This window comes from Gymnodraco acuticeps, unplaced genomic scaffold (genome assembly GCF_902827175.1).
Source record: "Gymnodraco acuticeps unplaced genomic scaffold, fGymAcu1.1, whole genome shotgun sequence".
Taxonomy (NCBI): Eukaryota; Metazoa; Chordata; class Actinopteri; order Perciformes; family Bathydraconidae; genus Gymnodraco; species Gymnodraco acuticeps.
Genome location: NW_022989755.1, coordinates 2,315,095 through 2,331,096, shown reverse-complemented (window position 1 = coordinate 2,331,096; position 16,002 = coordinate 2,315,095). Strand labels below are relative to the sequence as shown.

Sequence of the window (16,002 nt, the reverse complement as noted above, 5' to 3'; positions counted from 1 at the left end):
TGGAATCCAAATCGTGAATGGTTATGGTCAGGACCTGTGAAGTGGTGCTGCTTGCTATTTCTTGTCGTTGTAAAAGTCATTTTTTGTTGTTGTTTTTTTGGTACAAGAAAAATGATTTGTTTAAAACAATGAATCAAATATCACGGATGACGATGACCTAAACTTTGATTTTCATGAAGAATGTACGCTAGAAGGGGTAGGACCAGAAAGGTTTTTAAACTTCTTCTTGCCCCTTTTGAACATGACAGAAAAACTATTTTCTTTTTAAATGTGTATACCTTGATCGTTTTTCTTTTTTTTTTAATAATTATAATTATTATTATTGTTTGTTTTGTTTCTAACATGTTCAATAAATGTACTAATAAATACTAAATAAACTCCAACCGTCACAAGATATATGTAAACAGTAAACACACTGCTGAAGCTGCCACACTCACTAAAACATTATTTTAACAAATTGTTTTCTCCTTCTTTTAGACCCAGTCCCAAGCAGCCTCCAACACTACCAAAGCCTTGCATCATTGCCAACGTCAAATAGAGCAGCTGAGACTTTCGCCGGGATGGGACAATGTTGTGATAAGACACTTAAAGAATTTGCACTATGAAAACTCTGAAATCCTTAAAAAAAAAAGATGGCGGCTTCTCTGAGTTTTGAATCAGGAGGTCTGCCGCGTCCCTTTTGGTGCTCTGTCCCTGAATGGTGCTACGAGTCTGAGCTCAGGTACATGTAAAGTATTTATATTGTGTATTTATTGCCACGCAGTGCACTGTGCCAGACACTTTTACTACACGGTAGCAAAAAAAAATTATTTGTCGTTTGCATCAGTTTCACCTTTTTTTTAAAAGGGCAGTCACGGAAAGGTCTTGGAAATCGAATCCAATATGTGATATTCTGATTGCAGAGATGATTTTATTAAATGTGTTTTAATGAAGGGAACCTTTTACATGATGGTTTTGATCTGTAAACTACAGGTAGAATTGGAAAAGGAGTATTGTGCAATGATGAACAAAAACACTTCTAGTTCATTTAAAACGCAGGTGGGCTTTTCTTGAAGAGCAATGCTCACCGTTTTGATAAGGCTTGAAACAACTGCAGAAAAAGAAAAAGCGATGTTACAGCAATGTGTTCTGGGGAGAAAGGGCTGATTTTTTTTTCAATAGACAGCTGAATTCCAAGTCTGTCTCCTCTGCATTTATATTTCGGGAAAGGTAACAAGTGGATTTGGGAAACTGTCACTTCGCCATTTTCTTTTTTTTTTAACAAGACCCAGGAGGCTCACTCAAAGGATCTGGGTACTGAGGTATGGACTGAACACGGATCCAAAAGAGCGAGATCAAGGAAGCATTTTTTCCTCAGAGGGAGTAATCGTCTCAGAGATATTGCCCTGCTTAAGGTCATGTGTGTGTTTTTAAGAGTTTCCCTGTGTGCCTGTCTACACGAGGACTCTGAGTGAAGGACTTTCTTAAAGCTGAGGCCACGGAGGAGTCTTGGAGGCACTGAGGTGTGGATTACAAATCATGATTTTATTGTAACGGGGTAAAGTCGAGTTAACAAGGACACATGTCTTGATTTCTTTCTGCCACTGAAGTTACGTTTCATCTAAAGTAACGTGGCATTTTTCTATATTTTGTACTTTTTTAATTTGGCTATTAAGATGAGGTTTTTTTTAAACAATCTACATGCCGAATATACAATCCTACATAAACTGTATTTTGAGTGATTGAACAGTCTTTCATCATTTTTGCAGGATTATTATTTTATTGAATTGCAGCGCTGCATGTATACATTCACACTGAGCAACTTTTCCTTTAAGCACAGCTCTTGTTCACAAATATGTAGGCTTAAATAGACTTTGAACTTTTCTTACTTTTGATACTGCTATTTTTTTTAAATAATGCACTTAAACTCGGTGCTTTGTTTACTTTTGCTTTTTCAATGCTATGTGTCCATGTAGGCAGTATTTAAGTCCTGTCACCTGAATGTATGTTAAGTCCATATGTTTCTCGTATGTTGTGTTACAGGTGAACACATTTCCATGGAGAATGTTTTTTTTATAATGATTGTTTGATACATTCTATGTAAAGAAAACACACTATGTATCTGGTTGTGGTAATTTGAACACTCATGCAGTATTAGTAAAACAGTTTTTCAAACACTTGAGAACGTTTTTGTGTTTGATGTTTGTGTCATGTAACAAAACTACATATTTACATACTTATTTTCAGAAAGGTTACAAGCTTTTTCCCATTTGGCACTGACATTCAAAGCTCATTTGAAACAGTCAAAAGCAATTTGCTGAGGTCTTTGTAAGTGATCCAAATACTGCTTCAATCAATATTAGATTTTGTGTTCACTGCTGCCCATCAGGACTCTCTGCTGCTGACCTGCTGGAGTCAAGTGTGTGTGAAAGGATGTTCAGAAAAAAGTAGGCTACAGGACAACAATCTAATTGCTAATGAGAAATCTAAGAAGCTCCACATGCAAGGAAGGACACACCTTGTGAATGATGATCTCGTAAAAACGGACCCAAAATCCTCTTGTTAAAAAGTTGCAACTCCAGACAGATTATATTTGTCAAAAAAGGGGAGCAGGCTGGGATGCCATAGCCTTAATTTTGTTTAGGGCTGAAGGCTTAAAGCATAATTAAGTCATTTACATATATTTGTATGCTTTAATATCAGACAAGTACGCTATATGTTTACAGAGAGTAGAGCCAAATAGGCTAGTTAAGTATCTGAACAAATCTAATTCAATATTTAGAAAGTTTAGGATAACTCAATTAAACTCACCATGTGTGGCATTGGACAGATAAGGACTAAACGGCTCCATCGTGTGGACAAGCTGCAGCCTGCTGATGGTTAGTGTTGTACTCATGGTTGTACTGCGTTGTTGAAAAAGTATTTTTAATAGTTTTGTATTTTCTGATATACAATCGTAGCTCAAAAGGGTACTTTTTAGGGTTTTAAAATCACAGAATTGTAAAAAAAAAAAAAAAAAAAGATTCACAACACGTGAATAAAACGTTAACAAGTTAGATAGTGTGTCATATTTATGGCTTGAGATATCCTACTTAACATTAAGCAATTTTTAATAGGTATGTATTGTGTATTAATCAAGAGAGGGCAAGCCTTGCATGGTGAACTTTTTTATTGATTATGAATATTCATATTCCATAAGATTTAAATCCTGTTTTTATTGCACATACATTATTAAGTAGCTGAAACATTATTTGTTATTATTTTAATCATAAAACGAGTAAAGGAAGATATGATAAAGGATGTTTGGATTTGTTATAAGGGAACATTAAAGTCATCATTTCATGGGTCATTCACACGTGATTGTTGTGAATAATGAAGCCCTGTGCAAATCAAAACACGTGTGCAGCCACGCTGGGAGAAATTACAAGCCGGTGCGCACTGCGTGTCTGCCAGCCTCAAGCAGAGCAACATCAAACTTTAACAGCTTAAATAAATATACTTTTAGAAATTAAGAAACCGAGTTTAGAGATTCACCTGATCTGTCCAAGTTTGGGAATACAAGATCAATTGTAAGGTATCGATCGAGTGGACGTTTTTTTTGAGTATATCACATTTAAAAAACGAAATGGATCGATAGTTGAAATGGTAGGAAAAACCTTTGTCAGCTCTCGTCTGAATTGACAAATACATATGTGTCATGTCGGATGAAAATAATTCAGCGGAGTCAAACATTTGCCCTGAAAGTGAGGAATGTGCTGCCGAAGATTCATTTGGCTTTGGAGATGATCTGGAGTTAAATCGGTTCGATGGATTGCCCTTTTCCTCGCGTTACTACGAACTACTGAAAGAGAGGAAGACTCTGCCAGTGTGGAGGGTCAGGTGCGAGTTTGAAGATGCTCTGGTAAACAACCAACTGGTTATTGTGTCCGGGACTGCAAAGACTGGGAGGGGCACACAGGTAAGAATATGCACATTGATATGCATGATAAGGAAAGAGAATTAAAAAGTGTTTTTTTAGAGAGATTCATTCAGTTTATATTCAAAGGCATTAGTCAGATTTTGTTTCCCTACATAGTCACATGGAATCAGACTGTCTAGCTTCTTTATGACCTTGGGGCATATTAGAGTTCAGGAACAGTGCTCTCCCTTTTACTTTTCTCCACTCAGGGACTACATGTTGACTTCCTTCAGACTATGCCCAAATACCACAGCATAACCCAATTTATGTGACGTTACTTGTTTTTTTGTCCAGCCTATTCAGTGTAAAACAAATGTGACATGTCTGCTCCCCTTGATTTAATTAAAAAGAAAATTCTGCCCAGCGTAACCATATGTATCTAGCACAAACTTCCCACTTTGACATATTTAAGATTCCAGTTGTGTGCATTTTTGTTACCCCCATTTTTACATGCAAAGAGGACCATTATGTGAGCGTGTGAATGCTGCCCAGCTCAGCAGATGCTGTTGTGTCACTGTCAGTCTGCCTGACAGCCATGCTTCACAAAGGCTCCAGCAGGGTGTTAGGGGACCTCCTGCTGCTAAGCCCTGATCCGCCTCATGCTGCCAAAGCAATTTTGCATTATGAGCGATAACACCATAGGATATCTCCTGTCACTGTTTGTTTTAGCTGTTGGTGCAACTTAACCTCAGGCTTGCCTTGAAAAAGTGACTATGTGAATAGAACATGTTCTGTAAGATGGAGAACTTTAAAGCACTGTCAAAAATGAACGATGAAAACGACATTTAGTGATAACTCTCTTTCAGATCCCTCAGTGGTGTGCAGAGTTCTGTCTGTCTGCCCAGTACCAGCATGGCATGGTTGTGTGCACTCAGACCAGCAGACAGCAGGCTGTAGATCTGGCCTTACGGGTGGCAGATGAAATGGACGTCAACATAGGTCACGAGGTGGGATACACCATCCCTCTGGAGACCTGCTGCTCCTCTGATACTGTTCTGAGGTCTGTTCATAAGCTCTCAATCTGTTTAATATCATCCACAAACTATCTCTCCCTCTCTAATCATTCCTTTGACGTTGATCCTAAACATGGATGAAATGTAGTTATCATCTTGAAGCTGCCAAACGTTGTCGCTGCTGTTAAGAAAAAGTTATATTGTATTGCTTTATAATATTAAAGGAATACTTCACCCACAAAAAAACGAGGTTGAGTCATTTTTACACATAAGGTTTTGCGTCATGTATTCCTTTAACACCTCTGACGGCTTCTCTCAGGTACTGCACGGACGACATGCTGCTGAGAGAGATGATGTCGGACCCCTTCCTGGAGCACTACGGGGTCATCATCATCGACCAGGCCCACGAGAGGACAGTGAGCACAGACATACTGCTGGGCCTCCTGAAGGACATCCTGCTGCAGAGGCCTGAGCTCAGAGTGGTGCTGCTGGCCATCCCGCCTTTCACCAACAAGCTGCTGAGCCACTACCACAGCATCCCCCTCCTCAGCCTGGAGCCCCCGTCCCCTGCTGAGGCGGTGCACAGCCACAGCGGCAACAAAGACTATTTCTTCCCAGCACTGAGGCTGGTGCTGGAGATCCATCGAACCAAAGAGGAAGGGGATGTTGTTGTGTTTTTCGCCTCAGCTGAGGTAAGACACTGTTGCGTTTTTTTAGTAGTGGTTTACCTGGACCAAAGCTGAGATCGGCCCATAAGAACCCTTTATTTTATCTCATGAAGTCCCTAAGTGACACTGAACAGTCTAGTGGGTCATCATGGGCCAGGTCATGTGATTTTGTGTTCCCATAACAACATGTCCAAGATATCCATGTGCCATGCTAGTACATGTGACAGAACTAGCCACCATTTCAAAAGCTTGTTTTTTGTTGCTAAAGGATTCCAGCCATTTAAGAACTATAATGCTTACATAACATGTCCTTTACATATAACCTGTTGTGAAAACATTTCTTGATCAAATTGATATGAAACAAATAGGATAAATATCGCTGTGACATTAATTTCACATCGGAACATTAACCTTACAATTTCTCAGAAAATCTAGAGTGACGTATATGTCACAATTAGAAATATGATCTGCTCAGTTAATTTAGCTGATTCAATGATATTTAGTTAATATATTCTATATTCCTCAATTCAAAGAATTTTAAACCAAATTCTTAATACGAATTACTTTACCATGAATGCCCAATGTGACATATATGTAACTTTTCAGATCTCTGACACTAGGGGGGGTTACTTGTCATACATATGTTCTATGTGGTCTATTTAGTCTAAATTATGTTCCTCTTAATTTTCACAAAAGTAGAAATGGGTCTGGGTACTTATGGGTTAAGGAATTTACTTTCGTCTGCAGGAGGTTAACTGTGCCCACAGCATCCTGCGGAGAGAGGGCACCAGGCTGGGGGCGGAGCTGGGCCGGATGGTGCCTGTGGTCCTGTGCCCGGGCCGGGTTGGGCTACCTACTGCCCTCTCTGACCAACCGGACTCCAAGAAGTCCAGGAGGGTCTTCCTCTCTACCACACAGGGGGAGGATATGTGGTGGGCCGCAGAGTCTGTCAACTTTGTCATTGACACAGGAGTCCAGAAAAAAATGGTATGTGTTTTCCTAACACAACTTATCAACCTTAATTGACCTATACTGTGTATGTATGCTGATGTTAATGTGGCATGTGGTTTGACATTTTACAGGTGTATAATCCAAGAATAAGAGCTAACTCAGAGGTCCTGCAACCCATCAGTCAATGTCAGGCAGACACACGCAAGCAGCTGTCTGGACCAACAGGTAATTTTAAAAGGTCAAAATTAGTTTATTGCTGATGTTTCCAAGTGATAAAACCACCTGAAATCTCGACTATAATGGTTGGCAGAGAACTCTCTGATAACTGGTCTTCAAATCACACTGTACATTTTACATATTCAATTTAATATGTAATAATCCATTCCTTGCCCAATTAATGTATATATAATATCCTGCTTATATTTTGTTACTGTACATTTGTATTTCCACATGTATATTTTAAACTTTTTTTTAATGCCATTTAAATTCTTTTTGAGACTTTTTTGGATTGTTTTTTTCTAGTCTTTGAATTTCTCTAATGTACAATGCCTTGTCTTTTTATGCTGCTGCAGCGCAAAAAAATTCCCAAATTGGGATCAATAGTACTTATCTTATCTTAATAAAGCTGAAGGAGCAACATCAGAGTTCAATCAAATAACTTAAATAAAATCAAAATGTCTTTATTGCACTAAGTTCCATGTGTTCCCTAGGTAAATGTTTCTGCCTATATCAAGAAGACAGCGAGCTTCCTGCAGAGAAAGCCCCACAGATTTTGGAGTCCAACATCTCACCGACAGTCCTGTTCCTAAAAAGGATGGAGATCGCCGGCCTTGGACAGTGTGATTTCATCGACAGACCAGGTGACATAGCCTGCTAGCACACATCAGTGAACAAGCATTTGTATTCTCTGCCTACTGGTTCCCACAGACAGCATCTCTCTCCCAGCCTAAAACACAGCCAGAGAGGTGTATGAGGGAGGGGTCATTTTTTGGCTAGTGGAAGCACAAATGAATTTGCTCAGTGTAGCTGTTTGGGCCTGGTCAGCCATGATTGAGCTGAGCTGACAGTACCCTGCTACTAACTATTGTCTGCGCTCTAACCAGCCCTAACACGAACAGAACATGCCGAGAGAGGCCAGCTCATTAACGATCATACAGCATGTCTCGTTAGCAGCAAGACACGAGTACAATGAAGAGGAAGAACAAGCCAAATATACTGTAGTATTTCCAAAGTCTTGTACAATGTGGCACAGAAGTTACTTTCCCTCATATGCATATATTACTGGTGTCTTTTGCAAGAGATATATGGGATTTTGAAAGCTTAAAGCCACTAAGTGAAGTTATTGTTTGTGATAAGAGCAACCTTATTGTTTGTGATAAGTGAGTGGGTGTAGAAAGGTTAGATGAAATGGTTTACAGTGGCTGTAAAGGGGCAGTACAGGATGGTTCAAGCGGGGCCGTATGAGGTTATCCGCCGTCCCACCCCCAGTTAGGAGAAAAAGGCAAAAGTAAGAAGATGGAGCAGTAGTAAACCCTATTGTAGCCACCTAAAATAAATCTGAATTTGTTCATGTGTATGTTGTATTTAGAAAATGTTTACAGTCAAAAACCTTTTTTGCAAGAGGAACTGAAGTAGAAGATACCTGCAGAACATTGAAGTTGCTCATCTACTGTGGCTTCGATTTGTTAGTTAGTGTTATTGTGTGACTATGGTCATTTAAAGGTTAGTTTGGATCCATCAAAGTCTCACAATTACACAAAAAAACGAACTCATCTAAGCAGCAGTGGATCACCAACTAGCTTGTTCTGTGATGTAAAGAAATTGTATTTGTCAATGGAGTCTGGCTGTTTTTATAGATAGCATGCATAGATATTACTGGTTAGAAAAGACTGGTGGAGACAAAATGATGCTACATACATCCCAACTTCCTATTCCTATACTTATTATTTTATATTTGAACTACTCCTTTGAAGTATTAGTGATGTTGCCCTAAAAATCAATAGTTCCATATACCGAACATGAAAGAAAAAGAGATAAGACAATTTTGTAACACTTACGATTTTGCACTTTTTGGATTTATACAACTAATGTATCTGTCTGGTCCCCTGTTGCAGATCCTGAGGGTCTCATGCAGGCGTTGGAGGAGCTGGATTATCTAGCAGCTCTAGATGATGATGGCAATTTATCTGAGATCGGCATCATAATGTCTGAAATCCCTCTGGACCCTCAGATGGCCAAAGCGCTGCTGGCATCCTGCGAGTTTGACTGTGTGAGCGAGATGTTGACCATCGCAGCGATGCTGTCAGGTAAATGCCATGTGATCCAACTTTCCAATTTTAAATAAGATTTGTTCCCAATAAGTGAAGACTATAATTGATGTGTGGATTCAGCATCTGGACATTATTGTAGTATCTCATTTGCAGATGTAGCTGCAGTTTTCATACAGTGAAACAGATGCTCTTTGCTAAGTGTCTCTGTGATGGTGACCTCGTTGTTTCCTTGTCTTCTAGCGCCAAGCTGCTTCGTGGAGCCCCCTACTGGCATGACCCACGAAGCAGCCCAGTGTCACAGAAAGTTCCAGCACCCTGAGGGCGATCACTTCACCCTCATAAACATCTACAATGCCTTCAAACAAAGCCAGAGAGAACATTGTGAGAGGCAGAACCAATCCACTCTCAGCAAATACAGTCCAATTTTAAAACATGCTGCAACTCTCTTAAACTGATGCATCCTCAATGCAGTGTTTCTGAATCTTTCCTTCATTGTTGCCAAAAAAAAAAGAATGTTTGATAAATAGATCCTTGTGCTGTCATGCGAATACAAGTTAGCATAGGACAATGTATACACTGAGGCAATTTGAAAGTGCTTGCATTTCTTACCAAAAGGAATAGCAAGGATTGTGCAAGTATGTCAACTTCATCAAATGTGCCAAATAAGTTATGTTATGCTCTAAGGTGAAGTCTGACCTGATGAGTTTTCAGCAGGGACGTGCACAGGTACGGGCTATTGTTGCCCGGGCAACGGCCCGTTTCCCCTTTTTGGGGAGAGAGCGAGAGGTTTTTTTTTCTTTCTGTTGTAGTCGAATCAACATGATAAGCCCACAATTAGTATTGTAGTGTCTTGCTGCGGGAAACACACCAGCTTCATTTTTCTACTACTACTTCTTCTCACATGTAATTGCCCGCATGGTAAACTCCCTCAACGGGGCCGCTCACTCTCTTCTCTTAATTGCCCTCTCTCAGAGAACACTTCACTGCCCGCTAGCGTCATTGTAGGATTTCTGCCATGTCTCTACTTTAATTTGACCACCTCTGTTATCAAGTTATGGAATACTAAATAAGTAATTAGATACCTTACCGTTACTGCGCTCATAAAGAATAAGAATAATGCGTATTGAACTGGTTTCATTCATTAGTGAGTTTATTTAAGGTAATTATAGAAGCCCTATTTTATCAGTATGTCTGCAATGGTCAAACTACATTGAATTGTCCCCAATTTTTCTTTAGTAGTTTCTAACATTAGATATGTTGATGAGATATGGACCGCAAAACAAAAAATGTCCCTGGTTTTCATTTTAAAAATCAATTCACCGAATGCAAGTAGTTGCCTTAGCTGTGAATTACTGTTCAAATTAGTTAATGTAATAATCGTTTTGGTCTTATATTTTTTTTCGGGGGGAGGCCCTTTTCCAGTTTAGAGCAATAGCCCCTCCAAGTGTCTGTGCACGTCCCTGGTTTTCAGTAAGTTCCACTGTGAGCCTTGTTTTTATGGCTTGACTAAAACACTGTTATTGTATGTGATGCATTTTTTTCCCAGACTTCACTTCTCAAAAGTGGTGCCAGGATTACTTCCTGGATCATTCCGCCCTGAAGACAGCAGAGGCCACTAGATCAGAGTTGACTGACACTCTGAACAGGATCGAGCTTCCCATCTCTGAGCCCTGCTTTGGAACCAAGAGCAACACACACAACATCAAAAGAGCTCTGATGGCCGGGTTCTTCATGCAGGTATTTTAGAAAATCAATATTAAGGAATTCACCTCCAGTGATTCACCAGTATTTAAGATTGCTGCGTCCTTTTTTGTAGATCGCTCGGGACGTGGACGGATCAGGGAACTACTTCATTCTGACACACAAGCACATGGCTCAGGTGCACCCGCTGTCCTGCTACGGGGCTCAGTCGCACAAGCAGGGGCTGCCAGAGTGGGTAGTTTTCCACGAGTACACCCTGTCGGAGAACAACTGCATGAGAACCGTGTGTGAAATTTCCCCTCAAGTGTAAGCCAATCCCTTTTTTAGCTCACTAAAATATATGTCGTGCAAGCAGATTATAATTGATTTCTACTGGATTATGTTTTCACACACCACACTGGGGAGACGAACATGTTGTGATTGTTTTTGTTGTTACAGTCAAACTAAGCCATTTGGTCACATTTTCAATCTGTTTTAATCCTCTTAAAATCTCTGCTAAAGTTCTGTGGTTTTTTATATGAAAAAGTATCACTCTATTCATTTTCATTTTAGGTACATTCAAATGGCACCCCTGTACTTCTTCTACAACCTGCCCCCTAGTGAAAGCAAGGACATACTGCAGGACATGTTGGACCCAGACGCATCCAGAAAATGTGAAGAGAAACAAAAAGACATCCCAGTGAGCAACCAGGACGAAAGTGGCTGTGGAATCGGGTCGCAGACTTATGACAGATGTGTCATTCAATGATCTGAAATCAAAAAATGGACTATAATCCTGTCACCAAATGTTAATTGTTTTTGTCGATACAAACCATTGACTGTAATAATAAGTTATTACTTTGCCTAAAGGTTGTTTGATGGTTAGACATGGCGAGCAAATAAGTTTGGCTCTCGTCATGAGAGCATGTTGCAAAATAATGTTAATCATGAGCCGGTTTATTATTTGTGGTCCAATAAGATTGTTTTCGTCTTATTGTGCCAGTAAATCCCTTTTTCCTGAGTGCTAGCATCTGGAAATGCAGTATCCTGACTGCTGTTATGGGTTGTTATCTATTCTGTAATTTAATTCTCCCATCCCACCGCCTGTTCACATTTTCCCTTTTTTTAATGCAAAGCTGTCTTTCTCATAGGGGTCTGGTTTTGAAACTGAATCATGATGTATGAGTTGACATGCTGCCAGTTTAAGAAAGCACACGATTGTCAAGGCATGTTGATCTACAACGGATTTATTAATAAACAGTAGCTACGATATACTGGGATACAAAATCACTGTAAACTCAAATTTAGGATTTTGCTGCCGTTTTACTAATTAACAATGCATAATTCTTTTGTCAACAATCAAATTTTTGAAAATCATTTACCAGGTTATGTTAAGGGAAATATAGGTGTTTTATCAATTTGGTTAATGTAGAATTAACCATTCAGTAATTTGACTTCAAGCTCACATTCACTATTGTGTTGAACATAACACATCACATTTATCTTGGTTCATTCTTATAAACAAGTCTAAAAAACATGACTTGTATTTCTATTCATATTCACATGATATATTGGGTGTATACTGCTGCAGTATAAGCAAGGTATCTTAAAAACCAGAAATGTAAAAATGTGACATGCACTATTGTAGCTGACATTACAAAACATTTTCTGTTACAAGGGTATACAAGTACAACCATTTCCATGAGTATGAAAAGGTGTTTTAGTTTATTGTAAGGTTCACACAGTTAGGTATTCTTTGAGTTTTGCCATGATAGCAGGCATTCTGTCGGCTGGGATCAGCATCACCGTCCTGAACGGTTTCATGGGAACATCATCGAACGACCACCTGCCGCTCAAACACGAGTCTGTCTCTTCCTGGACCGAGTAGTGGAACTGTATGATAGCTTGCTGTAAGGACAATACAAGTCATTATTTAAATCCAACATCTCTGGAGACTTGAAAGTCAAAATACATAGTTTTAGCTCATTGTACAACAATAAAATATTCAATTGAAGTGTTATCCAGATACTGCATGTCATAAAACATTTTGTGAGCATCTCATGCATTACCTCAAAGAAGAATTCCTCCTCTGCATTGACGAACAAGTATTCATCTTTGGGAGCTGCTCCTCTGGCTGGGACACTCTTGCTCACTTCTTTGCAGGTCTTGCTGATCATCAGACAATAGTGACACTTCCCACTGGGCATATTAGTCCTCTGAGCTTCAGCTAGTTCTTCCCTGGAAGCAGAACAAATATATTAGTTTAGTTCAGAGGTGGAAAGTAGGGATGCCAGAATCTGACCATGATCAAAATCGAAAATCGGACAGCCCTGGCGAATAATAATCGATTATTCGACTCGACTCAAATACTTCGTTACTGTACTTAAGTAGTATGAGTACTTTACTCCACTACTTATTCTGATGACTTTTTACTTTTACTTCTTACATTTTTAACCAGTGTTGGGACTAACGCGTTACTGTAACGCCGTTATTTTTGGCAGTAACTAGTACTCTAACGCATTACTTTTTAAATTCAGTAACTCAGTTACCGTTACTACATGGTGCGTTACTCCGTTAGTTTTTTTATATAGTCAACAGCCAGGCGAACAGAGATGAGAACTGTACTTAAGTACAGTACTTAGATACTTCCTGTGTCACATGCGGAGAGACGGGCTGTGGGCGTGTGTGTGTTGTTTACTAACAAGACTATCATGGCGGCGGCGGAGCTCAAGTCTAGTTTCTCCACCTGGAAATATTCTCACTATTTCACTTTTGTCGAGCACAAAGAAAAGAACGTTTTAGTTAAATGTAAGTTGTGTCTTGGCGGGTCAAAGATCCTATCTACTGCCCAAACCAGCAATTCAAATCTCTTAAAACATCTGCAAAAACAACATGCTGGGACGAAGCTAGTAGCTAAGACCACAGAGACTCAGCCGACGCCACTCCACCTCCACCTAAGCAACAGCGGCTGGATTTTAACCAAGGGACTGCTAGCCAGGGAAAAGTCGATAAAGCCATTGCACGGTATGTTGTAGAACACATGCAGGCTATTGCTACAGTGGAGTCACCCGCTTTCAGGGAGCTAGTTAGCATGATACCATGTCCGGGCGGCACACGGCAAATGGGAAGGAAAACGTTTTCCAACTACCTGGAGAAAGAATATACAAAAATGGAAAGCCAGCTAATATCGATGCAATCCAGATTGCATATAATGCATGTCAAGTTGATCAACAGATTGTATTATTCTCCAATGCAATAACAGTACTGAAATTAAGGATATAAGGGCATTAATGGGACCCCTTTTTTTAAGTAACGAAAACGTTACTTTTCGCAGTAACGCATTACTTTTTGGTGTAAGTAACAAGTAAAGTAACTGAGTTACTTTAGAAATGAAGTAACTAGTAATGGTAACTAGTTACTGGTTTTCAGTAACTAGCACAACACTGCTTTTAACACTAATACCTGTACTTTCTACTTCTTACATTTTCCAAACAGGCTGGTTCCTTTAGTTTTAATCTGCGTTTGGTGGCGTGATCATTATTATTTAGAGTCATTGCGTGCCTATTGATTTGAACACGATCCGTGTATCCATCATTTCCTGGTCTTCTCTAAAGAAGAGGGACCAATGAAAACTGTCATTTTGCCGTTGTTCAGCATGGAAACATTCATTAGCTAACAATGACATTATTGTTCTATTTATATAAAGTGAGGTCAGTTACTCTTTAAAACTGTTGGTAGTTATGGGTACTTTTTACTTAAGTATGTTTCGAAGCCCATGCTTATTTACTTTTACTTGAGTAAAGAGGTTTAGTCAGAACTTCTACTTACCCAAGTATTTTTTAAACACTAGTATCTGTGCTTCTACTTGAGTGAAGGATGTGTTTACTTTTGCCATCTCTGGTTTAGTTTCTTATATGAAAATACTTTCAAAAGACTGATTTAGTTTTGACCTTGAAAAAAGTAAGATTGTTCTACCCTTCATATACTCTATTCTAAGTTTTACATGCATTCATATAACTAACACATCTTAAAAGTGTAATTTGTGTTCCTTTACAAAGCACCATCAGGTCATTTAGGACCGAGCAGAACTCACTGGAGCTGTTTGTGTAGTGGCAGTGCGATCTGGGGGGGCACGTTGATGAAGCGCTCGCTCAGCAGTAGCCCCACAGGCTTGCTGGGGTCATTGAGGATCAGCTCGATCTCTTCTGTCATGCTGGGGGTAGAGCTCTTCTCACACTGATCCACGATCAGTTCCTTCACCTCCTCCACACATTGCACATCCTGCCAATGAAGAAACATGTTAATTTCCTACAAAATCAGAGTGCCAGAAAGCCAATTATTCTGTAAGGTTAGTGCCAGGGATGTTACCTTTCTCTCTGTAAGGTTGAGCATACTGATGAAGCCAAACACTTGATCTGAGTCTTCATCATCGCTGTCTTCTGGCACCTCAGCTTGCTGAAGAAAAGGGAAAGGACGAGTGAATACATGTTAGGGCTAAAAGTCCAGAATAGTCCCCTGGTAGATCTGACTTGACTTGTAACTATGGAGCAACTCACCTTGATGACACTTCCAACATGATTCTGTTGAATGATGAGGTCTGTCATCTCTGATGTATTTACATGAGCCTTCAGGAACAGCTATATCCAAACAAAATACACGTGAGCCCATGCTAAAATATAACACAACATATTCACTTTAAGATTTAGATGCAAAACAGAAGTGTTTTCTCAAACCTGTTGAAGGAGGTTCTTGACGCCGTCGAAGTCGTTCGCTGTAATGTTGTGAGCTTCGAAGTCCACCATGACCTCCTGCAAGCGAAACATAAACAAAACACAGAGTAGTTAGCACAACCTAACCTGACTGAAGTAGTCACTTCATTTACTTTTGTTACGTTTTTCCGAGTAGTTGTTTCAGGTACTTTCGAATGAATGAGAGTAACATTTATTTAATTTCAAACAGGTTTTTGTCGTGCACTTTGTATTGAACATTTTCAAACTAACGATAATAAGCTACTAAAGTATACAATTCCCGTTTAAATAGCGAAGTAATGTTACACGTTTTAATCCTGCCTGAAAACAATAACAAATATAGCTAAAGTGGCTCACTGTGTTAACATGTGCTGACAGCTGAGTTAGCTTGTAGCTAACTCGCTGGCTAGCAAGGCCGTGCACATCACGGCTTTTTAAAGACGTGGTTGTTGCTTTACCTCGTTGATCTCCTCCTCTGATGCCTCGCTGTCTTCATCCCTGGAATCACCAGCCTCCTCTGAATTTTCATCGGAGCTGTTTTCAGTTTCCCCGTGATTTTCACTCAAACCTACTGCTCTCCTCTTAGCTGAAGAAGCCATGCTCGCAAAAACAGAGAACGCGTGTCAACTAAGTGGGCGGGGAAAAGGTTAAAGTGCATTATAAGCAGGAAACTGAAAGCCCCAAGCCGCCATCATGGCTCCATATTTGCTTGTTGCGGAAATGGAATAAACCACTATATCAAAAGGTGATATTAGTTATTTAAAGGGTGCCTAAACTATTGTTTCCGTTACACAT

The 16,002-nt window shown here is 39.7% G+C and overlaps 3 protein-coding genes across 6 annotated transcripts in view; 2 read left to right on the top strand and 1 right to left on the bottom strand.

Annotated features, from left to right (window-relative positions):
* LOC117543888 (disintegrin and metalloproteinase domain-containing protein 12-like) overlaps nucleotides 1–2,161 on the top strand; it is a 73,175-nt gene extending 71,014 nt beyond the window's left edge. The window contains exon 23 of one of the 2 annotated variants that reach the window (XR_004568612.1): nucleotides 478–565. Coding sequence is in view for 1 of the 2 variants with exons in the window: in XM_034212516.1 (XP_034068407.1) it covers nucleotides 478–538 (61 nt within the window). In the remaining variant the exon portion in view is untranslated. Of the gene's footprint in view, nucleotides 1–477 lie in introns of both variants that reach the window. The other variant, XM_034212516.1, reaches the window with a different exon arrangement.
* dhx32a (DEAH (Asp-Glu-Ala-His) box polypeptide 32a) lies at nucleotides 632–12,016 on the top strand. Of its 3 annotated transcripts, none has more exons than XM_034212555.1 (11): nucleotides 3,422–3,937; nucleotides 4,744–4,937; nucleotides 5,210–5,582; nucleotides 6,306–6,545; nucleotides 6,641–6,734; nucleotides 7,220–7,369; nucleotides 8,624–8,815; nucleotides 9,020–9,160; nucleotides 10,326–10,516; nucleotides 10,596–10,786; nucleotides 11,081–12,016. In XM_034212555.1, the coding sequence occupies exons 1-11, from the start codon at nucleotides 3,677–3,679 to the stop codon at nucleotides 11,226–11,228; spliced, it is 2,175 nt and encodes a 724-aa protein (XP_034068446.1). In that variant the 5' UTR covers nucleotides 3,422–3,676; the 3' UTR covers nucleotides 11,229–12,016. The 3 variants fall into 3 exon arrangements, with proteins under 3 accessions (XP_034068456.1, XP_034068446.1, XP_034068437.1); XM_034212546.1 differs by having other exon boundaries at nucleotides 11,033–12,016; XM_034212565.1 differs by lacking the exons at nucleotides 3,422–3,937; nucleotides 4,744–4,937 and adding an exon at nucleotides 632–721 and having other exon boundaries at nucleotides 11,033–12,016.
* Nucleotides 12,017–12,139: 123 nt separating this feature from the next.
* Nucleotides 12,140–15,923, bottom strand: bccip (BRCA2 and CDKN1A interacting protein). The gene is made up of 7 exons (XM_034212577.1): nucleotides 15,666–15,923; nucleotides 15,193–15,267; nucleotides 15,016–15,096; nucleotides 14,828–14,914; nucleotides 14,553–14,740; nucleotides 12,529–12,697; nucleotides 12,140–12,367 (listed from the first exon to the last, which is right to left on the bottom strand). Exons 1-7 carry the CDS (start codon nucleotides 15,804–15,806, stop codon nucleotides 12,197–12,199), a joined length of 912 nt encoding a protein of 303 aa, XP_034068468.1. The 5' UTR covers nucleotides 15,807–15,923; the 3' UTR covers nucleotides 12,140–12,196.
* Nucleotides 15,924–16,002: the final 79 nt, after the last annotated feature.